The sequence below is a fragment of the Pelophylax lessonae genome (genome assembly GCF_965119305.1).
Source record: "Pelophylax lessonae genome assembly, chromosome: 2".
Classification (NCBI taxonomy): Eukaryota; Metazoa; Chordata; class Amphibia; order Anura; family Ranidae; genus Pelophylax; species Pelophylax lessonae.
In genome coordinates this window covers 229180858-229205455 of record NC_138769.1, presented here as the reverse complement: position 1 = coordinate 229205455, position 24598 = coordinate 229180858, and the positions used below count along the sequence as shown (strand labels likewise).

The window sequence follows — 24598 nt, the reverse complement described above, 5'->3', positions numbered from 1 at the left end:
TCTAACCACACGATTTATCCATTCCTGGTCAAGTCCCCTATTGCCCCCTCCTCCAACTCCTCTCGCCTTACATTCCAGCAACTCCTTAACCGCCACTCGCTCCTGGACGCTTGGAGAGAACAACACCCTGCCAGACGCCAATATACCCACTACTCCTACCCACATAAGATCTTTTCCCGCATAGACCATATCTTCTTGACCATTGGTTCCACCCCCCTCCTATTAAATTCGACGATTGTCCCGATCGCCTGGCCCGACCACAGCGCGGTCTCCATTTCCTTAACCTCACTAATCCCCAGGCCAACCCATTCCGCCTGGTATATTAATGATAGCCTGTTAGCAAATCCTACCCACCGTTTGGAAATTGAAAAGGCTCTAACCGACTATGTACAGAATAACTCGTCCCCTGATCTCTCCCCTCTAACCTTATGGGAAGCTCATAAGCCAGTCATTAGGGGAGTGTGCATCAGCCAGGCCTCTTTTTTCTGCACAAAGAAAAGCGCCTCCAGCACAAGCGCTTGGAGGAAGCCTTCACGCGAGCCTCTGCCGCCTTTCAGACGCACCCATCTCCCAGTTCCAGAACGGAGCTTGAAAAAGCCCGCCTCGAGCTGGATCTCTTCCTAACAGGGGCAGCAGAAAAAACTCTGCGCAGATCGCATCATAATTTCTACATGAAAGCGAATAAACCGGACACTTTCTTGGCCCCAGCGCTTCGCAATGCGGACCATACTCCTAAACCCATTAGATTGAAACTCTCCCATAACTCCTACTCTAGCAATCCATTGAAAATTGTCAATCACTTTCGTAGACACCTTACCGACCTTTACCAAGCTGATGGTTCCTTCCAACAAGCTAAAGTTGACGACCTCCTCTCCTCTATCTCCATGCCCACCCTTTCTGCCCCGCACAAGGCTACACTCGATCAACCGATCTCTGCTGAGGAAATCCATGAGGCTATCAAAGCTCTTAAACCCCGTAAACGCCCAGCCCGGATGGTCTTTCAGCAACATATTATAAGAAATTTGCTCCCCTACTTGCACCGCTGCTCGTGGATGCCTTCAATTCCATACTCTCTGATCACTCCTTCCGAGCTGAATCCCTCACTGCTTCCATTTCCATGCTCCCTAAGCCCCACTCTGATTCTACCTCGTGGTCCAACTTCCGGCCCATCTCAATTCTAAATGTAGACATAAAACTCCTAGCAAAGGTTCTCTCTAACCGTCTCAACCTTCATATAGGCTCCTTGATCCACAGGGATCAAGTTGGCTTCATCCCCTCACGCCAAGCCAATGACAATATCCGTCGGGCAACACTTATAGCACATGCAGCCCGTACTCGTCGCATACCTACCTGCTTTGTGTCTCTTGATATAAGGAAGGCCTTTGATACACTATCCTGGCCTTACCTACGCTGTGTTCTACGCAAGTGGGGGTTTGGAGCCCACTTCCTACGCTGGATAGAGGCCCTGTACAGTAATCCTTCAGCCTTTGTTTCCTATGCTGGCTTTCGATCAGACATGTTCCCAGTTGAAAGAGGCAACAGACAAGGCTGCCCCCTCTCTCCCCTCCTTTTTGCTCTCGCTATTGAACCTCTTGCTATCCTCATCCGTTCCAATCCCAATATACAAGGACTTGAGCTGGGTGGTAATGCTCACAAACTCTGCCTTTTTGCCGACGACATCTTGCTCTTCATGACCTCCCCCCTCATCTCCGCTCCAAATCTGCTGTCCACCCTCGCCACATTTGGTAACGCCTCGGGCCTGCGTATAAACCTTCAAAAGTCTACTGCTCTGAATGTCTTTCTACCTGATGCCCTACGACACCAACTCACTGACACTCTCCCCTTTACATGGGCTGACAAGCATATTCCCTTCCTGGGCATTAAATTCACAGCCAACCCACAGGATCTTTACTCTGCGAATTACCCTCCTATGCTAACTCACCTCACCTCCCTTATGGCTAAGTGGAACCACCTTTCTCTCTCCTGGTTAGGGAAAATAACGGTCACCAAAATGACTCTCCTCCCCAAGATCCTCTACCTATTCCGCGTGCTCCCAATTATGGTCCCATCCCACTTTCTCCGCATTCTCCAACGCCGAGTGTCCACCTACATTTGGGGCAAAATTAGACCGCGTGTACCCAAACCTACCCTTTTCACTCCCAGGATCAGGGGAGGTTTGGGAGTGCCCCATTTCCAGAAATATTACTATGCAGCTCAACTCGCCCAGCTGCCAAAATATCATGCCGCAACCGAAGTCCCCCTTTGGGTCTCTGTTGAATCTGTGGACTGCGACCCCCTCTCCACTGCCAATCTCTTGTGGCTACCCTCCTCTCAGCGCCGTTCTCTTACTAACCCAATTACCCGCCACAGCATGCTCATCTGGGACAGGCTCAAGAACCGCTATTCCCTCCAATCCTCGCACAACCCATTGCTCTCCTTTCTTCATAATCCATCCTTCTCCCCAGCCTGGTCCTCCCCGTCCGCTTTCGCTAACTGGTCTAGAGCTGGTGTCCTCCGGGCACACCAATTTTTCTCTTCCAATTCCTTCAAGCCCTTTCAAACACTCTGCGAAACACACCACCTTCCCCGCTCTGAACTGTTTAGATATTTACAGCTGAAACACTTTTACGCTCCATGTGCTCCCTCCGACCCGAGATCCAGCAACCTATCCTCTTTCGAGCAAACCTGCAAATCGGACCCACACAAGCGTGGCCTGATCTCAGAACTTTACTCCCATCTGCTCTCCCCAATTTCCTCTGCCCCTCCCACCTACCCCGCAAAATGGACAAGAGATCTCTCCCTTTCTCTGGATGATGCCGACTGGGCACACATCTGGCAGGCTACTAAATCCTCCACACCCAACATCGTCGCTCTGGAAACTAACTATAAGGTTCTCACTAGATGGTATCTAGTCCCCGCTAGAATACACAAATTTCTCCCCAGCTACCCTCCGCAATGCTTCAGAGGCTGTGATGCAGCGGGCACACATTTGCATGTTTGGTGGGATTGCCCCATCGTTCAATCTTTTTGGTCTACAATATTCCAGATCCTTTCACAACTCTTTGACATGTCTTTATCTCCTGATCCCTCCATTGCCCTCTTGAACCTGAAACCTGCCGCTCTGACGCACCGCCAATTTAAGCATCTTCTCCATGTCACCACCTCCTCCAAGCAGACCATAGCTAAGGCTTGGAAAACCCCCTCATTATGCGTACTGGCCACTAAACACAGGATAACCCAAGCCATGACCCATGCCAAAATAGAGGCTGTCCTTCAGGACACAGCCCCGAAGTTTGAAAAATTATGGACTCCTTGGATCACCCATTTTTTGCCCCCTGGTCTTGACATCGCTTTGCTGCGCCCATGATTATACCCTGGGCCATGAATCCAAACTTATTCAACCTGCGGTTATCTGGTCGGTCCTCCCCTTGGGGAAACGTGCACCCCACGTCTTCCCCCCCTTCACTTGACCTTTACCCCTTCTCCCCCCCCTTTCTTTTATTTTTTATATATTTTTTTCTCTTTCTCTCCCTCCCCCTCTACCTTCTGCTTCTCCCTTTCCCTTCCCGCCTTTTAGGCGGCCCTTGATTATTTCCACCCACCTATGTATCATGGTCTCCCAGACTCCTCGGGCTATTTGGCATTGTCCCCCGTTGGGGTGGCAAGGGGCTTTATTTGTGTTGTCATTTCGCGTCTCTTATGGGGGACGACACTACAATTTAATCTCACCAATGACTTGCACTCTTCCTCCTGCTTGTTAATCTACATCCCTGTTATACGATGTTACTATTAATGATTTTGTTCCACTCTGTATTTTTACACCACAGTTGAATGCTTCATTGTTACTGATTTCATATCGTTGGTACCTACTGCCATATGTTGTGCTCAATGTCGCACTTGATTGTTCACTCTTTATTCTAAATAAAATTTTTGAACAAGAAAAAGCTGTTCATAGTAATGAGTAATGTCCCACTCACAATTGAGGTCTTTGGAAATGCAGGTATCTAATCTAAAGATCCAAATAACCTCCCTCCCACATAGAAGAGAGAAGCTGTCACCGCTACGGACCGGGAAGTCAACACTTCCAACAATTTGGACTTTAAAAGATTGTACATTTTGATGGTGAAGTTGAATAAAATGTCTAGCCAAGTTTGTATTCTTATTGGTTTTGATATAAAAAAAATGGTCTCTCGTTCTGTCATTGAGTCACCTGGTTGTTTAATTACTGCACTCAAATGAAGATTTTTCTATTTTTGCTTTACTGATCACTGTATTACTGATCTTTACTTAGCTGTTTGGAATGTCCCATAGACAACAATGCATCTCATTTCAGATCAGACTCAGCATTTTTTACTCCTGTGTACAAAAGAAGCTTTAAAGTGGTGAAAAAATAGGACATCTATTCTATATCTGTGATGTCCAAAGGCTAGGGTCTCCCTTAAGCCTTTGCTTTATTTGATTTTGGTCCAGTCCCTTAACTTTAAATGATCGTCCCTTTGGGACACTCAACAAGGTCATGGTATAGTTAGTAGTACTTAAATTGTTACGAAACCCAGAACCTGCATTCACTTTATCTGGTCTCCCACAGTACACAGAACATGGAAATGAAATTATTTTAGTAAATATAAACTGATAAATAACTTTTCTCATCAGCAGTACATAGCAGCCTTGTGACTTGTATCAGTTCCTGGTAAAGATTTTAGGAGGAGTTTTCAGTCTCCCCCGATCCTCTGTTTGGACATGTCTGGACAGTTCTGATTGGCCATGTGCTGATCACATGCATGCACACTCCCAAGAGAAAAAACTCAATACACACCAAACTGAGCATGTGCAGCCCGTCCCCTGGCTCTGTAAATATCAGGTCATTTTTTGGAGATGGTGAAAGAAGAGGAGGAAAAAGGATTAACTCCTTAGGTTCCATACAGAGCATAACAAGCATGCTTTACTGCATATACAGACTGATTTTACTGTTGTGGGTTTAGTAGCACTTTAATCACAGTTAGCTGGGCTTGTTCTGTAATGTTAAAGATGTTTTGTGGCTTTCCCAAAACCAACATCTTGAACATTACAGAACAATTCCTGTCGAATGTCACTACTACTAGCTATACTGGGAATATTCTATTTCCATTTAAATTAAATATTTATTTGAGCTCAGTGTGTTGTGTAATTTGAAAATTCAGAACTGCTGGGAACTCTGCTGTCTATTCAAGCATGTTTCTCCTGGGATTAGTCTTATGTCAGGGATACAGAGAACAATAATTTGTTCAGTACAATCATACATCCATTATTTGTTCTTTGTCTAAACACATACAAACCCTATATATACTAAGTGATTGAATCTATTGCGCTTAAAGCCTCACTTCAACCATCTTGTTTGGTTTAAATAGCATTGGAAAGAGTTAAAGTGTACGTATAGCCATTTTCTTTTTGTTTTGGTAGTGTACAAAAGGGTTAAACCACCTGGATGCAGTGTTTGGTGCCTGGGGATGGCTATTACAGCAGCATAAGCTCTGACCCAGACTGACCTGAACTACTCCAGGATTCCAGTACGTGAACAGGATAAATAACACGATAAAAATGAAGAGGAAATGGGCTGTCCAGCCAACATATTTTTATTTTTAAAAAGACACTTTACCTTACTCATGTCATTGTCTCTGCAAAGGGCATCCAGCAATCCCCTTATACTCCCCTTATCTGTGCTCCTTGGTAGCTTCTTGCTCCTTCACAGCCAACGCTGAAATTAGCTGTGTTGGCAAAAAAGGGGTGGGTTGATATTACTACCCTTGTCGTGTGATCATGCCTAAGCTTAGAAATTAGCTGCTAAGCCAGGGGACCATCACAGAGAAGAAGGTCATATGCTCCCCCATAACTGGAGGGGTCAGGCATTCTTGCCGCTTAGAGAAGCAGGTTGCTGCAAGGGAAGTGAATAGAGGCTTTGGAGGATACCTTTTGCAAAAACACTGTCACTTTGCCCTGTGTCTTTTTGAAAGGAAAAACTACAGGTGCACTTAAATTCACATTGAAGTGTGTATAAAGCATGCTAACTTGGCCTTACAGTTAACATGGTCAACTAGAATGCCTAGTGATACCACAGCACCCAGTTTTTACAGGCCTTAAACTGGAATTCCAGGCTATACATAAATAATCTTAAAAATGACCCCTCCCCCATCCTAACACCCATTCTGTCTAACCTGTGTAAGAAAGACCTGTATACTTTGCTGTTTTCTGGTCCCATCACGTGATCTTCCCTATGTTAGCCAGCTCCGGTGTTGTTACCCATAGTTTTACTTGGCCTTGGCCTTGCTCCCTCCCCTCCCTTGAAGCCTCCCCTGGCTTACATAGGGGTTCTGGATCATGTGCTGTGACTGGAGTGGACTGAAAATAGGTAAGTATACCGATCTTTCTTACACAGGTTAGTTAGCATAGATGTTAGGAGGGGGAGGGAGCATTTTAAGTTAGACTAGTTAGGATTAAGTCCTACTGTGGGATGATCTTTGATATTACTTCCCAATAAACGACTTCTCAGTATACTACTGAAATTATCTTAGTCACGGCCAACCTCATCTTGGTGACCTTGTAGTCTTGTAGACTGCATACATCATAAAACTGTGGCTACTGCTCTGATCATGCTGGGAATGACATGATAGCAACAGAAACCTTCACAGTCTGAATATCACTGCTTGAAAGCATTTCAAACTTTGAGGTCACACGCTGCATGTGAAAATCTCTGAAGCTGCTGTTCCATACATTCCCTGCATGGTAAAACCCTGCTGCAAGTATAAAGATTATAGTCTATCCACTGGTCCAGTTTACAGATAAAATGATGCATTCAATGTCTGGATTCTGTTTGATAATAGTAATGATTTGCCACAAGTTAAACCTATCAAACCTATGCAACTTAGCTTCTACCTATAGAAATAGTATTTATTTTTTGTAATTGTATAGTACCAATTTACAGTATAATACATCACTTTACAAATTATATAAAACCATTCACATCAGTAATAATTTATGTATTGAGGTCCTTTTTTTTTACACAAGATGAGAATGCTTCTTTGAAATTCACATGATTCCTTTTCATCATTTATTATACTGGAAATCAAAGCAATGCTCACATGTTCACTGGCCTTTGTATAAGATGGGCACGTCTACATGTAACTATGATTGTTGCTCTTTCCCTGGCTCCTTGATTTTGATGGTAATGTCTCTTTGTGAGAACGCCTGGTACATTAGAGCACAGAAAACCTCTTATTCCTCATAAACCTCTTCCCTTTGGAGCACTCATCTTGATGATTTTCTTCCCTTCAGCAACAGATGCTTGACATTGACTATTGTACAGTAATCCCACTCCACTCTTGTCTCATGGCGGTGAATTCTGATGACTTTTCCCTGACCTGCCTAGATGTCTTTCTGAATAGTTCTATGTTTTCCGTTATGCTGATTCATCTGTTAATCTCTTTGTTGTCAGACAGTGACACATAGGAGAGTTAGAACAATAAAAGTGGTACTTATTTGAAAAATATGTTTTGGAACATTAAAAAAAGTACTTTCAAAGTCACCATAGTATAAAGATGTATTCATCTGAGTTATAAATATTAAGTTAAGTATAGTTTTTTAACTGTGGTAACTTTGAAAACGCCTAGGTTAAAAGTATATGTCTATGTAAGGAGGGGGGAAGGTGAAAAAACTGCCTTTTTCTTGTAGTTATGTTAATTTATTATTGTTTTTGATGTGTCATAAGGTATGGACTGTGCTGGTTAAACTGTGTCTGAGGCCCCGCAGCTGCAAAGCTAAGTGCTCCAACAGTTATGAAAGGTGATGGAAAGTTCTAAAGGGCAAGAAAATGATTGTAGTAGACAGGGGCTCAACGTGCATAGTCAGAGAAAAGGATATAAATATAGAGGAAGCCTTGTCCACATGGGCTTCTAAAGGGGACAATTGACATTCACACCCAGTGATTGCTAAGGTTTTCCAAAATAACAGGCCAAGAACAGACACAACAAAAAAGTAAAGTTCATACCTAGCCAAAAGTTTATTTTTTTTTTTAGTTTTGATTACAGCCGCTGCAAAATTTAAATTGCTGTCTGTGTCCTCACTAGGTAAACTCGCCCTGTTAGTTCTGGTGACCATTGCCATCAAGACAGAAAGTAATGGGAAATCCAAAATGTTTAAAAACCAGGGCTACTTTGTAACAGGACTATTATGGCCTGTGTCATTTAATCTATGTAGGGGCAAATGGTAAGGAAATGTTTTTATATGGAGGGGTTTTGACGTAGACGTATATTCGAACTGTGCAATACATTGTAAATATTGCAAGCATTTATTTCTATGTAATGTATGATATTATGCTTTATTTGTAAAATAAAATTACTCTTTTAATATGTTCAGTGTTATTTCTTGGCACCTATAAAATCTACAGTATATGATTATTCTTGTTCTTTGTTAACAAGGGTGCTGTGATTACCCATCAGTCCAACAAATATATGTGTAGCCATCATTCGGAGTAGATCTGCAAAAATACTCCCCAATTTCATTATCAAACATTAGTGTCATCACAGTAGAAGCCTGCACAAAATTAAAAACTATTTTAACCACGTCCTGCCCCTCATATAGTAAAATGATGGGCGGAAGGTGGCTCTCTCATTCTGGGATGACGTCAATAATGCTGTCCCACTCTCGCCATGCTTGTGCGTCCATTGGGACATGGCGCATCCCTGGGACACGGCGCATCCTCAATCTCAGTAAAGAGTCGATGACGAGGCTCTTTACCCATGTGATCAGCTGTATTCAATCACAGCTGATCACACGTAAGCAGGGAAATGCCAGTTATCAGCATTCCTTTCCTCACACTGAAGGAGTAACAGCAGAGGAGAACCAATCAGTGCTGTCTTTCAGTGCCCTTCAGTGCCTGATCATCAGTGCCAAAATAAAATGTGATGAGTATGTCACAGAATATGTGACCACTCTGAAATGAGGGGTAAATGTACTTGCTGTCTCACCAATTAGGTGTGGCTTTAGCCTATTAGCATATACAAGAACAAAAGGGGAGAGGGTGAAATACAGCTGTAGAGTACAGTCTGTATAAAAGAGGCTTATTATAGACCATGCAGCATTTGTACAAAAATGTTTATTAATTTACTTTCAATAGATGTAAGAATATCATCTGTGTATCCTCACACCTTCCAAACATACAGAACAAAACACAATACTTGACCTATAATAAGGTGCCCACATGTCAGTGTCCATCAGTGCCACCTATCAGTGCCCATCAGTGTCGCCTATCAGTGTTGCATATCAGTGCTACCTATCAGTGCCACCTATCAGTGCCCATCAATGCTGCATTTTAGTGCCTCCTCATCAGTGCCGTCTCGTCAATTCCCTTCAGTGCTGCCTCATCAGTACCCACCAGTGCAGCCTCATCAGTGCCCATCAGTGCTGCCTTATTGATGCCCATCAGTGCAGCCTCATTAGTGCACATCAGTGAAGGAGAAAAATGACCTATTTACAAAATGTCTAACAGAAACAAAGAAAAAGGGTTTCTTTTTCAAAGGTTTTGGTCTTTTTTTTAGCAAAAAAATAAAAAACCCAGTGGTGATTAAATACCACCAAAAAAAAAAAGCTCTATCTATCTGAAAAAATGATAAAAATTTAATTTGGGTACAGTGTTGCATTATTGCACAATTGTCATTCAAAGTGCAACAGCACTGAAAATTGGCCTGGGTAGGAAGGTGGTAAAAGTGCCCAGTATTGAAGTTGGTAAAGACCTCATTAAGTGCACAAATCTGCCTTTTCCATTGAAACCCGTTTGATTTTTAAACCATAGGAGCATTAAAGTGGAAGTAAAAGTAGCGGTTTCAAAAAACAGTTACATTCCCGACACGTGCTGGGAATGTAACTGTCACATTGGTTGTGCTCTCAACCAAACTGTCAAACTATCCAATGGCTAGTGTCATGACTGATCACATGTGCAGCATCGTGGCAGTTGAAGATCAAACAGAGACCAAGATGTCAGCTTCCTTGGCTGAAAACGATAGGAGGGTTTGCTTCCACTTTAAGTTATCCTCTCTGTTAAATGTTGCGCTCACTATAAAACAGGCTCTGAATAGGTTTTGTAAATGTGTTGTTAGTGTACAGAATATGTTAAAATAATACCAGCGACCGCTTATTTGTACACACACACACACATACAACTGCTTCTGAAAAAAGTTGGATGCATACTGTATATATAGTCACACGGTATATAGTCATACTGTATATATAGCCACCCTATTAGATTGTAAGCTTTTCTGAGCAGGGCCCTCTTAATCCTCTTGTATTTTATTGTATTGTGACTGTATTGTCTCCCTCTAACATGGTAAACTGCTGGAGCTATAGAAATCCTGAATAATAATAATAATATAGCCATGCTGTTATTGTAGTAAGGTTAATCTTATCTTTGTCGTAAAATCACATCTATTATCTCATACATATGTGACTGGAGTGCATACCTCCCACATTTTTACTTTGTGTATTCCCTTTAATCCTAAGAGGTAGATAGGCATGGTTTTCACATCATTTAGTTACACCCATCACAAAGTTATAATCTACATAAAAGTTGGATGATTAATATCACAAACAGGAAGAGATGAAGGAGAAAGAAAAGTCCAAATTCTCAGAAGAGCACGCACATACCTGAGCTGCCACCTCTCAGAAATTACCAGCTTGTAAAAGGTAGACATTGCTGAAAAATCTAATAAGAAAGCTCAACTCCCCAGCAGATAATAGCCTAATAGTGCTAGATTTAGCAAGCACACACATAAAACTTTCATATAAGCTTACTCTTTTCCTTTGGTTTATAGTATAATTAGGAGAAATCAAGAAAAAAGTATTATTTTATATTTGATATCCTAAAAAAGTCCATATATAAAAAAAAAAATAAAAAATACAAATACAAGGCAATGTATTCAAGCAAATTACTATTAATACAGAATGATTGCCTAAATACTCTGATTCAGTGGCTAGTATAGAAAAAGTTTTTAATTCCTCGAGCCCAAGAACTTTAGACATTTATTGAATTCAGGCCACTTGTGGATTGGCCACTGTATATAAATAGCATGTCCGCTGCCCTATTGTATTGGACTTGATAAAACACAGTGCACCAACACTTGCAGATGACATGGCTCCCCAAATCATTACTAACTGTGGAAACTTCACACTGGACCTCATGAAACATGGCTCCCCAAATCATCACGGACTGTGGAAAATGTTGCATTTTATTTGGAAATCAAGGTCCCAGAGTCTGGAGAAAGAGTGGAGAGGCACAGAATCCAAGTTTAATGAGGTCCAGTGTGAAGTTTCCACAATTAGTGATGATTTGGGGAGCCATCTGCAAGTGTTGGTCCACTGTGTTTTATCAAGTCCAAAGTCAGTGCAGTCCTTTACCAAGAATTTCTAGAGCACTTCATGCTTCCCTCTGCTGACCAGCTTTATGGAGATGCTGACTTCATTTTCCAGCAGGACTTGGCACTTGCCCACACTACCAAAAGTACCAAAACCTGGTTTAATGATCATGGTATCATTTTTCTTGATTGGCCAGCAAACTCACCTGACCTAAAGATGAGAGACACCAGACCCAACAATCCAGACTAGCTGAAGGCCACTATCAAAGCAACCTGGGCTTCCATAATACTTAGTAGTGTCACAGGCCTTCATGCCACATCCAATTGATGCAATCATTCATGGAAAAGGAGCCCCGACCAAGTATTGAGTGCATACTATACTGTCACAGATCAAGGGCAAAGAAAACCGCTCCGGTGATGCAGTGATCCCAAAAACATTCAAGAACAGGTGCAGGCAAGGATCCGCAATCCAGAGAATAAATGTGTGTAAGGAGAAAAAAGCCGCACTCCGAGTTGAAGATGAAGATGAATAAAAATCTGTTTATTTGGATCAAAAAAATGATAATGGTTACGACTAAGCGGACGTGAAACGCGTCAACCGCTGTGCACCCCCCCTGTGTCTCTGGCTATTATGGAAGTACTTTGAGATGTTTTTATCATTTTTTTGATACAAATAAACAGATTTTTATTCATCTTCATCTTCAACTCGGAGTGCAGCTTTTTCTCCTTACACGCATACTATACTGTCCATGGACATACTTTTCAGTAAGGCAACATTTCTGTGTAAAAAGCCTATTGGTATGTGCTAAACTGTTAGAGAAAGCTAGCAAATCTGTATAGGAGATACCATTTTTTTTAAATTTGCATTAATTTATTTATTAATTTGACACTAGTGCATGTCCCCTATGGCCGTGTCTGGCTTCCCGTGCCTTTTGTTTTGCAATAGCATACTTTTTTATCAAAAACAGGATTCACACTTCCCCCGATAGACTTCAACAGGGTTCACTGCAAAGTTTGCACAGTAAATAAACTGAACCCAAGCAGATTCACTTATCCCTATTTGTGATGTGTAAAATTTGACAAGGAGGAAAATATGTAATTTTCTCTGCAGAAATACACACTAAGTGCGAAAATAGAATAGCTACAAAATATGTGAAAATATTAAAATGAGTTAACAATCTCTAAATCTGTAAAAATAACACTGCGCCCGAGGTTAATTTATAACATTTTCATACTTCATAGTATTTTTAGCTCCTTAGAGATACAACACAATGAAAAAACAAATCTTATCTATCTCTGCTACATAAATGCATATCTCAAAGTTTGTGAGATGATAATGAGGTACACCTTTTATCACAAAGCATGTAGACAAAGGACACATCCCTGCCTGCCTCAGTACACCAACCACAAAGAATAAATTCACAAGAGAATTTGGTTAGACAGAAATGTTGTTTTTTTTTTTTTACTACAACTTTTCCTTTATGCTAGCTTTTCAATATAGCAAAAATAGTTAATATTGAGACTAGATTAAAATGTTTAATGCAGCGAAACATTTTTGTGAGTTCTACACATCAGACCAAAAATAAGGAAAACCAAAGAAAAAAGATATGCAGAAGGATATCAATTTAGATGAGGGAGAGCTGCCTAGAATAACAAATGTTTTTGACCTGTGTCAGACACATTCTGCTATCACAAAAGTCATGGTGTGCTGTGAACAGTAATGCCAATTATTGATCATGCAGTAGCATTGTCAAGGAATCATGCTTGTAGCAAATATTTTAAAGGAATACCATAACATAAATGTTTACATATCAGTGTTTTAAGCACTAAGTCTGCATTTAACCTTCATTCAGTATATTTGCCACCAACTGCCTCTAACATTTTCTACCTAAACAATATTCTACCTCTTAAAACAATTTTTTGAACCAGACAGAACTTAGTACATTTACTTATACCTATGTAAAATACAACCTGTAACTAGAATTATTGGACACTGACAAGAGATTAAAAAATGACCCCCTACACACATAACACTAGGCCACAGTAATAACCGCTTCCCTGCCAGTGTCATTATTACAGTAACAGTGCATATTTGTAGCACTGATTACTGTAGTAATGTCACTGGTCCCCCCAAAATTTTTAAAAATGTCAGTTAGGGGTCCAATCTGTCCTCCGCAATGTCGCAGTAACGCAAAAAAATCGCAGATCGCCACCATTACTAGTAGAAAAAAAAAACAATAAAAATTACAAAAATCTTTCTCATAGTTAGTAGACGCGATAACTTTTGCGCAAACCAACCAAAATATGCTTTTTGCTATTTTTTTTTTACCACAAATATGTAGCAGAAAACAAATAGGCCTTAAATGTTAAAAATATTTGATTTTTATTTTTTTGGGGGAATATTATGTAGCAGAATGTGAAAAATATTGTTTTTTTTTTTTCAGAATTATCGCTCTTTTTTTGTTTATAGTGCAAAAAATAAAAATCACACAGGTGATCAAATACCACCAAAGAAATCTCTATTTGTGTGAAAAAAGGACAATTTTATTTAGGTACAGCATCGCACGACCCCGCAATTGTCTGTTATAGTAACGCAGTGCCAAATCGCAAAATATGGCCTGGTCATTAAGGGGGCAAATCCTTCTGGTCCAGAAGTGGTTAAAGTGATTGTAAAGTCTTGTATTTTTTTTTTTAACAAACATCTTATACTTACCTCTGTGCAGTTGGTTTTGCACAGAGCAGCCTGTATCCTCCTCTTCTCGGGATCGGCTCTCCTGGCCCCTCCTTCCTAATAAAAAGCAGCTTGCTATGGGGGCCCCCGAGCCGAGTCAAAACTCCCTGTGTCCATTCAGACACAGAGTCCCAACCCGGCCCTGCCCCCTCTCTCTCCTGATTGGCTGAATGAATTTAAATGACAGCAGCATTAACAGCCAATGAGGAGGGGAGCGTCAGTAAAAAAAAAACAAAAAAAAACAGGTAAATAACATTTTCACAAGACTGTCAAAAACTGCTGGGGTTTTTCACATTGGAAAAAATATTTTCATGGCAATTGCACTTCTGGAGTCCTGATAGCCCTTTTAGGGCTACAACACTTATAGCCATGAAGTCTACTAAATCAGAAGACACATATGGGATCACTACAGTGGGCTCCATTAACAAAGCAGTATCATACCGCATCAGAATATGTAGTAAGATACTGCACATCACTTTTAAAAAAGTCTTTTGGCATTTATTAAAAAAACGCTATTAAAATAGCACATGGGCTATTTTATGAAGTCATGCCCTATTTTAGCAGTGAAAGCCTGCAGTGATTTACTGCTGGTAGTTCTTAACACAGGCTGGTTGTTAAGGTTGTTAAGGAGTGGGCGGGCCACTGGCATCCTTAACAACCAGTAACTGTCATGGTTGTTAGGGAACAGGCAGGCACCACATCCTTAACAGTCAATAATTCACTGAATGTAAAAAAAAAAATAACTAAGGGGCAAGGGCATGCTGGGTGGATGATGTCACAAGGGGATTGACATCACAGGGTGGCACAGCACTTAGTTATTTAAGGACTGTAAGACGGCAGAGCTGGCAGATGGCAGGGGCGAGCGTTTTTTTTTTTTAGGTCAGCGGTGGAACTACACTGGGGGGTCTTTTTTTGTTTTTTAAATAAAGGACTTGTAAGGAACTGCCGACTGTCTTTTTTTACACTACACTTTTTTTTTTTGGTGGATGAGTAGGGGTACTATGTACTCATATATTCATTCACATCGGGGTGGGATCTGGGGAACTCCTTGTTAAAGGGGGTTTCCAGATTCCGACAAGCCGCCTGTCCACAGACCCCCTCAACCACCGGTCAGGGTTGTGGGGTAAAGGCCCTTGTTTTCATCAACATGGAGCTGTGGGGGGAGGGGGGGTGCTAGAGCATGCCCGCATAGGGGCCGGTATAGATTGGGGGGGGCAAGCTGTTTTTTTTCCTTTATTTTTAATTGCTGCCATTTTCTTTTACATTCAGCTGTCAGAGGGGAACCTCATCAGTTGTTAAGGACGTGGCAGCCACCGACTCCTTAACAACCATGTTGTTAACTGGTTGTTAAGGATGCCGGCGGCTGCTAATAGCACATCATGTGAAACTTATCTTAGAATGAAGCCTTCCAGCGGCGAGCTGTCACTGCTGGCATGGCTTCAATCTTCACCTATCTTCCTTCCAGGTTCGCGGACTCCAGCTGTGTGAGTTTCCAGAGCCGCGATGATGTCATTCCCACACATGTGCCTGGGAGCCACAATTTACGGCACAGGACTCTGAAGGAACAGCTGGGGTGGCCGTTCCTTCAGAGCGCATACACCGGTAATGTCACTGTCTGTAGTAAGTAAGTAACTATCTCTGGTGCATGATTAGGAGATATTTACAGTTCCCATAGGTAAGCCTTATTATAGACTTACCTATAGGTAAAAATTAATCTATGGGAGTTTACTCCCACTTTAAGCTGAAGTTATTTTTTTGTTTTGGGATATAGCACCAAATACATCGGTTATGTCTAATGTGTTTGGTGTCTATATCTCATTACCTAAGGATAGCTGCTTCTATTAATAATCTGCGGTGTCTCCTTTATAACTGTCAGATGCTCCCCTGTTAGGACCCTTTTACATGGGTGCCTCCGTTGCACGGGCATCTCCGTTGCACAGGTGCCTCCATCAGCTCTGCTGATCCTCACTGAGCAGGCGGATGACAGGTCTGTCCCCACTCACTGTGCAGAGCGGAGATGGACACTATGGGGAAATCGGGTAGAAACGGCCGCCTGTCCATTTTCACCTGATCATATCTGACCCGATCCGCCAGATGGATGGTAAATAAGACCACCATCTGTCTGAATTTGGCGGAAACGATAGGATTGGATAGTGGCGGATGTCAGTGGACATGTCACCACTGACATCAGCCGCACTATAGGGGTGAATGGAGGGTCCGGCCAGGTCTGCCAGAAAAACTGATAGGCGGACCTGATCAGACAGCCCTTGTGAAAGGGGCCTTACTGAGAAAATTTGCGCCACTCCCTTGCCCCCTTCTGACCTCTCCACTTTCCATTTTGCTTGTATTACTCTGACACAATGCATTGCATTCTGTGAATGGGCAGGGGAGGTTCTGTCATTCAACTGCTCTGTCTCCATTCACAAAAATCAATGTATAGTAGTAATAGGTACAATATGAATGGCGTAGATGGCAAAAGGAGGAGTATAAGGCACAACCTTTCTCAGTTGCAGTGGCTGCTGTTAACTCTCACAGTGCTGGAAGATAGCCACTATAGGTAGCATCTGGTGGCTATGAAGGAGGAACTGCAGGGAAGATTCTTGCCAGAGGCAGCCACCCAGTGGTGTATTTAGGTTTTGTGCTGCCCTAGGCCTTACTATGTCTGCGCACCCCCAAATTGAAATATGACCCACCCCTTCCTGTAAATGCCACACCTCTTTCCGGTTTATGACCCGCCCTGTCATCTGTACACCACAGACCACAACCACAGTCCATCGGTGCTCATCAGCATAGCTTTATCAGTTCCCATAAGTTCAGCCTCATCAGTGCCGCCTCATTACTGCCCATTAGTGCAGCCTTATCAGTGCAACATATCAGTGTGCCCTCATCAGTGGCTATCATTACAGCCCCATCAGTGGCCACCAGTGTAGCCTATCAGTGCCCATTAGTGCAGCCTATCATACCAGCAGATAGCAGTGTGACTGCTTTATGGGGGTGCCAGACTGATTTGCCTCCTGGACCCTGCCCTCTGGCCCAATTCTTCCCAGAATACTGGCACTAAACTAAAAGTGTAGCGTAAGCCAGCAGGGACCCTTTTTGCGTGGGAGTTGGGAGGAGGCTGCTTTTTTCATGTGGTGTGCAGCTTTTTTGCTGCCCCCCTGCAAAGTGCCGCCCTAGGCCTGGGTCTTGTCGGCCTAGGCCAAGATACAATACTGCAGCCACCTACAATCAATGGAATACACACCATTACACATAATTAACAAGTTTGGTGCTATTTCCAAAAAAAATCCAAACTTTAGCTTAAAGTCTATGTATAACAATATACTGCATGCTCCCTCTCTCTTGTAACACTCTTACAAACTGCAGAGATCATTATTAAATAGTAATTCACAAAGGCTAAAATGCAAATTTCCATAAAAACAGGATTACTGCAGACAAGGTTAACTGAAATATCAAATAATGACTTTCCATCCAGAAAAACAAATTATTAGAAGTAGACATCTTACCGTGGTGGCATATTGAATATCCTTCCAGATGGAAGACTCTCTTGACAAATCTGATGCCTCAAACAAATTTTCCAAAATGACTTCCCCTATCATGTCATGCCTGGAAAATCTATCAAAATCAAATACACTGAGGTGAAGTTTTCGACTAGGGAGTTCATCGTAAGGAACTGGAAAGTTAAATGATTCATCAAATGTTGGGTTAAGAGTTTTTCTGTGAACCCGAGTTTGAAATTTTCTCTTTCGGTCAGGTAGCAGGTAAATCTTCACATAGGGATCAGAGCTTCCACAGAAGTCCTTGATAGGAAGATCAAAAGCTTTGAGAATTTGTACAATGAGAGTTTCATTCTCATAGTCATACTTGAGGGTAAAGTTGATCTTTCCACAAGTCTTGGTGTCTTCCTTCTTGGCATCTTCTGAATCCACTGATTTCTGTTTGTACAATTCTGGTTTTATCCTTCCAATGCTGGTTGGCTGTTCACTCACTTGTAAGGTGTCAGTTCCAAAATCCACACTGGACACATGCATCTGACGGGGCAAATGCCTTTTGAAAGAGATGTGCCTGTAAGTAACAAAATACAATAGATTACTAAGGTAGATTTGAATATATCTGCATCTTTGCCGATACACAGAACAACGAGGCACTAAATAAATTGTGCTGCCAGCTGCAACTTTTTGATGAATCATGCCTGTGAGGTAGACATGCTCAGACATCAGGGTGCCCAGGCATCATAAAGTGCCTTGAGGTTTCTTCAGCGGTACCTTGGCAAAATGCTTAAAAATTGATCAAAATGTATACAGGCCAGCAGGTGGAGGACGCCTGCCTTTTAGGTTACACAAAGCCACTGTTTTTCATTATGCATCATTACAACTTTCTAGACATTGGCATCTTAACAACCAATCAGTTGAAGGAGTTGTAAAGTCAGGTTTTTTTATCCTAATGCATTATATGCATTAGGATAAAAAGCCTTCTGTGTGCAGCAGCCTTCCCAGCACCCCCTAATACTTACCTGAGCCCCATCTGTATCCAGCGATGTCTATGATTTCCTCGGCAGTCTGGGACTCTCCCTCCTGATTGGCTGAGACACAGCCACGGTGCCACTGGCTCCCACGGCTGTCAACCAAAGTCAGTTAGCCAATAAGGAGAGAGAGGGGCAGGGCTGAATTGCAGCTCTGTGTCTGAATGGACACATGGAGCTGCAGCTTGGATCGGGTGCCCCAATAGCAAGCTGTTTGCTGTGGGGGCACTCGACAGGAGGGAGCAGCAATGAGGGATCCAAGAAGAGGAGGATCCAGGCTGCCCTGTGCAAAACCAACTGCACAGAGAAGGGAAGTATGACATATTTGTTATAAAAAAAAAAAATAAGACTTTACAATTACTTTAATAAGGAAGATGTCTGTTTCCTCAGCACTGGGGTGACATTAGCTGACTGAGAAATTGAGGGAGAAGAAAAACATTGGAATACTAGTCAGAACCAGTGTTCAAAAGTGTATTTGCTTTGGAAGAATAGATCACCTCTAATATTGGGTGTCTTATGTGTGGATGTTGCTGCATTATGTAAAGCTATTAGAATAGTTTTTTACATTTTAGAATGGGGTGCCTCGAGACTGTCTATAATTTCAAAGGGTGCCTTGAGATTGTCTATAATTTTAAAGGGAGCCTTGACTGAAAAAAGGTTGAGAAACTCTGAAGCAGACTATGATTTCACTATGTGTTTCCTACATTGTGGCAATTCATTAAAAAAAATGTTATATGAATACGTGTATGTTGGAAAACTAATCCTATAGTTGTTCCATGACCGAATAGTTTTTTTTTTTTTTTATTTTAAACAGAAGTCTGAACAATATAATAATTAAAAAAAAAACATAAAATAAAATCAGATTCTTGCCTCCACACAATCGAGGAGGATTGTGCTAATGTATTCTGACAGCGGGGAGTCCTAACTGATCAGAGCTGCAGGTGATTGGCTGCAAGTCACTGATTGAGGCAGGTTTTCCAGCAGGATTGTTGACAGAAGCCAATCTCATGATCAGCTTCTGTTGAACTGGGAGGGCTACACACAGATTTTCAATCCAAGAGCACTGCAAATATGGGCAAATTTTGATTTTGTAACAAAAGAAAGTGATGCAAATGATTTTTGTAATGTTCATGACTGTCTTATTTTCCGACATTTCTATCCAGGTAATCAATTACTTTGGTGGTGGGCAATGTAGAATTTCAAAGATTTTCCTGTATTTAATTTTCTTTTGATGGCATGTGATAGCAACTTGTGCAATTAACCACTTGCCGACCGCCGCAAGTACATATACTGCAGCGGTCAGCCCCTCCTGGGCAAAGTGACGTACCGGTACGTCACTCGCCCACGAGCCAATAGAGGGCGAGCGCGCGCCGCCGGAGGCACGCTCCCACCCCCGCTCGTTCACAGGGATCCCCGCGCGAGTGACCGGCGGCTCCGATGTCCGCCCGACACCCGCGATCTCCCGCTGGAGAGGGAGAAAGGCAGGCGGCTGATGTAAACACAGCCGTCTGTCATTCTCCCTGATGTAAGTGCAGAGATCATACGATCCTGCTATGTAGGATCGTATGTCTCTGTGGTTACATCAAAAGCCACGCCCCTTGAAAGTTAGAAGCACCCCAATAGGGACACACTTAATCCCTGGATCTCTAATAAAGTTAACCCCTTCCCTGGCAGTGTCATTTATACAGTAACAGTGCATATGTATAGCAGTGATTACTGTAGTAATGTCACTGGTACCCCCAAAAGTGTCAAAAAAAGTTAGTCAGGGGTCCGATCTGTCCCCCGCAATGTCGCAGTCCAGCAAAAGAAATCGCAGATCGCCGCCATTACTAGTTAAATAATTAACATAAATCTTTTCCTTAGTTAGTAAACGCAATAACTTTTGCGCAAACCAGTCAAAATACGCTTATTGCAATTTTGTTTTTACCAAAAATATGTAGCGGAAAATAGATTGGCCTAAAATGTCAAAAATAATTGATTTTTACATGTGCGTATGTGTGTGTGTGATTTTGCATTTCTGCCTGCGGGAGGGGGGGGTGCATGTGTGCCACCAGCAAGCCACTTCAGCTGTGATAATTCACCGCAGAAGCCTATCTGCAGGTCCTGGGGACTTGATGTCCTCCAGCACCCGCCCAATCGTAGTAAAACAAGGAGACTTGAGATATGAGTATGTAAACAAGGCAGATCACAGTTCTGACAGGGGGGAAGGAACTGATCCTGTGTTTCCGCAAAGCAGAGACTAGAACCAATCTCTTTCCCTAGTGAAAGCACCACACTGTACACAAAAACACTGGCTAGGCACACAGTTAAGCGTATGATAGCCCTAGATGTTTAACTCCTTCCCACCCAGTGTCATTAGTAGAGTGACAGTGCATATTTTTAGCACTGATCACTGTATTAGTGTCACTGGTTCCTGCAAAATGTCAAAAGTGACAGTTAGTGTCCGATTGTCTGCCACATTATCACAGTCCTGCTATAAGTCACTGATCGCCGCCATTACTAGTATAAAAAAATAAATAAAAATTCCATAAATATATCCCATAGTTTGTAGACTCCATAAAGTTTGCGTAAACTAATCAATATACAGTTTTTGGTATTTTATTACAGAAAACATGTAGCAGAATGCATTGCAAATTGATCTAAATTTATATAGAAATTTGATTTTTTAATTTTTTTTATGGATATGTTTATAGCAGAAAGTAAAAAATATTGTTTTTTTTTTTGTTTTTTGTTTTTTCAAAATTTACAAGCTTTTTTAGTTTATAGCCTAAAAAATAAAAAACACAGTGGTGATCAAATACCCCCAAAAGAAAACTCTATTTGTGGGAAAAAAATAACATACATTTTATTTGGGAACAGTGTCGTGAAAACCGCGCAATTGTCAGATAAAGTTACATGGTGCCGTATCTCAAAAAATGGCCTGGTCATGAAGGGGGTAAATCTTCCAGAGTGGAAGATTTCCCCCTTCATGACCAGGAATTAAAGCAGTATTAAACCCAAAAGCAAACATTTATTATATTGCAGCTTACCATTTATTAGATGTGATGGCTGCATTCATTTTCTTTTTTAGGCTTTTTTCTTCTATTTTCATCTCGTGATTCAGCCAGTAAGTCTGATGTTTTTCATTTTCAAAATAAAAAGATCTCCAGTAGAATGTATCAGTTACAGAGATAAGACAAACCATTTACCACTGGCAGGGGGTTGCTTACAATGAACAGCTTTTATGTATTTAGATGTGATTTATGTAGGTGTAAAGGCTGCATTCATTTTCTTTTTTAGGCTTTTTTTTCTTCTATTTTCATCTGGTGATTCAGCCAGTAAGTCTGTTGCTTTTCATTTTCAAAAGAAAAAGTTCTCCAGCAGAGTGTATCAGTTACAGAGATAAGACAAACCATTGGCAGGGGTTGCTTATAATGAACAGCTTTTATTTTTTTATCTAAAACCTTTCATCCCAAATGGAAAAAAAAAATGTTTATAATGTAATTGCTGAAGTTATGGCTTCAATTTGCTGGTGTATTCAAATCTGCTAGTACATCTAACGCTCCCCTCCCCCCCCCCCCCAGACTGACAATGCCGCTGTCCAAAAGTTCCCCCTGTATTAATTAATCCAGAGGCCCTTTAACCACTTAAGCCCCAGGCCTATTTCTGTCACTTTTTGTTTACAAGTTAAAATCAGTATTTTTTCCTAGAAAACTACTTAGAACCCCCAAACATTATATATATTTTTTTTAGCAAAGACTCTGTAGAATAAAATGGCGGTCATTGCAATATTTTTTGTCATGCAGTATTTGCACAGCGGTCTTTAAAATGCCATTTTTTTGGAAAGATTAAGAAAAATCAAATTTCACTGCATTTAAAAAAAAAAAATAAACAATAAAGTTAGCCCATTTAGCCCGAATAAATAGATACCCAACATGTTACGGTTTAAAATTGCGCACACTCGAGGGATGGTGACAAACTACGGTCAATAGATATCTCAATAGGCGACATTTTAAAATTTTTTAACGGTTACCAGTTTAGAGTTAGAGTGTAGCTCTTTTTTTAAATCATTGCTCACGCTCTGGCGATCGCGGCGATACCTTACATGTGTGGTTTGAACAGCGATTTCATTCGCAGCTCGACTTCCAAATGCATTTTCTTTCGTGAGCGAGCTAACAGCGACGGGGGCGGCTAATTTTTTTTTTCCTATTTATTTATTTATTTATTTATTTTTACTTTATCACAATTTAAAAAAAAAAAAAAATCTGATCACTTTTATTGCTGTCACAAGCAATGTAAACATCCCTTGTGACAGTAATATGCAGTGACAGGTACTCTTTATGGAGGGATCGAGGGTCTAAAAGACCCTCGACCCCTCCACTACACTTCCATGTATTCAAAACGCCGAAAACGGCATTTTTGAATACACAGTTTTTTTTAATTTGCGGACTTTAGCAGCAGAGTAACCCAGACGTGACGTCATGGACGCCGCCTTCGGGTTACGTCATTGGAGACCCGATCGAAGCCGCTTCCGGCTTTGATCGGGACTCCATCCAGCCGGCGGACTCAATGGTTGTTACCGTCGGAAAGCCGACCGTATTCTAAACAACGGTACCGGGGTGATGCCTCTAGCTAGATGCATCACCCCGGTATAACACCGCAAAATCTGCCGACGTACCCATAAGTTACTTTGCAGTAACAGGTTAATACAGAAGGTGTGTTACCCACCAGATCACCAGGAGAAAACAATGGAACAAAAGACTAAAAATACAAAAAAAAGCCTATGTGTAATCTGCAACATATTACATTTTTGGTCTTGGGCATAATACTGCTTTTAAGCTTACATTCAGTCTTGCACAGTTGTACAGGCTCTTCTCCTGTACTAATATTGATTACTGCTATTTGACTGCACTGCTGGAGGACATCCAACATTATCTAGCCCTGTTCTCCTCTTTTTTACTGTAGCTGGTCTGTCCCTTTCATCCATTGGATTTCAGTTGTCTCAATAATGGAGGCTTACCATCACATGGGTAATACCTAGGACAGTCTGCTTGCAGATGCAGTCCGCCATGGATTTCTCACTCCTCCAAGAAAAAATATAAGCAGATCAAACTTTAGCTTTAACCTGACCACCGTAACAATGTAACAAGGATTGTTTCTATTATTACATATGCTGTCATGTTTACAATGCATCAAATAACGTAAACATCTGTGCAAAAATTACAGGTAAAATACATTTTTTCTACATGCTAGAAGTTTCCGTAATAATTGAAACTAGTGGCTGCATCACATAATAGGATTAATTGATATTTCAGGCACGATGCATGGATAAATAAAATCTCTTGCCCACAGAGAAAAATCTTGCCATCCTGCAAGCATTTTATAGAAAATATAAATAATGCAAGCCTCTTCGGCTGGTCTCTTATTGGTTATTTATTAATTGGGCACAAAACCTAGCCGTGATCTTGCTACAGGATTAAACATAAAAAGTGGTAAGAAATAAAGAGGAACTGCAATGGTGAAAGATTTACATATAAAAAATGCTTGTTTGCGAGAGAACTCAGTTTTTTTTTTTTAATCTTCTTACCAAAAAAATGTGCAGTATTATATTATACCTTGTAACTTAAACAGGTATTCCAAGCAAAGTTGTACAAAAGAAAAAAAAGTAAATATAATTTTAAACATACAGACCCAAAGAGCAGTCATTCTGATAATGAAAAGATTTGATATACATGATCAGTTATGCAAAGTGTAAAGCCTCGTACACACGCATCGATTATTGGCAGGGAATTTTCGTCCGACGACCGATCTGCTGATTTTCGGCTTGTTAGTATGCTGCTTCCAACAACCGACTCCGACTTTTCGGCCGAAAAAAATCTGGTGTGCAGGCTATAAAATTTTTGTCCGCCGTCAAAACACGGCCGATTTTCGTGCAGTCAGTACAGATTTCGGCAGGGAAAAATCTTATGAGCAAGACTGGGCATACTC

General features: G+C 41.4%; 1 protein-coding gene across 3 annotated transcripts in view; it reads right to left on the bottom strand.

Moving 5' to 3' along the window:
* SYT6 (synaptotagmin 6) overlaps window positions 1–24598 on the bottom strand; it is a 690138-nt gene that overhangs the window by 156740 nt on the left and 508800 nt on the right. For all 3 annotated transcript variants that reach the window (XM_082248504.1, XM_082248506.1, XM_082248505.1), the window contains exon 3: window positions 17616–18174. In XM_082248504.1, the coding sequence (XP_082104630.1) occupies window positions 17616–18174 (559 nt within the window). The remainder of the gene's footprint in view (window positions 1–17615; window positions 18175–24598) is intronic.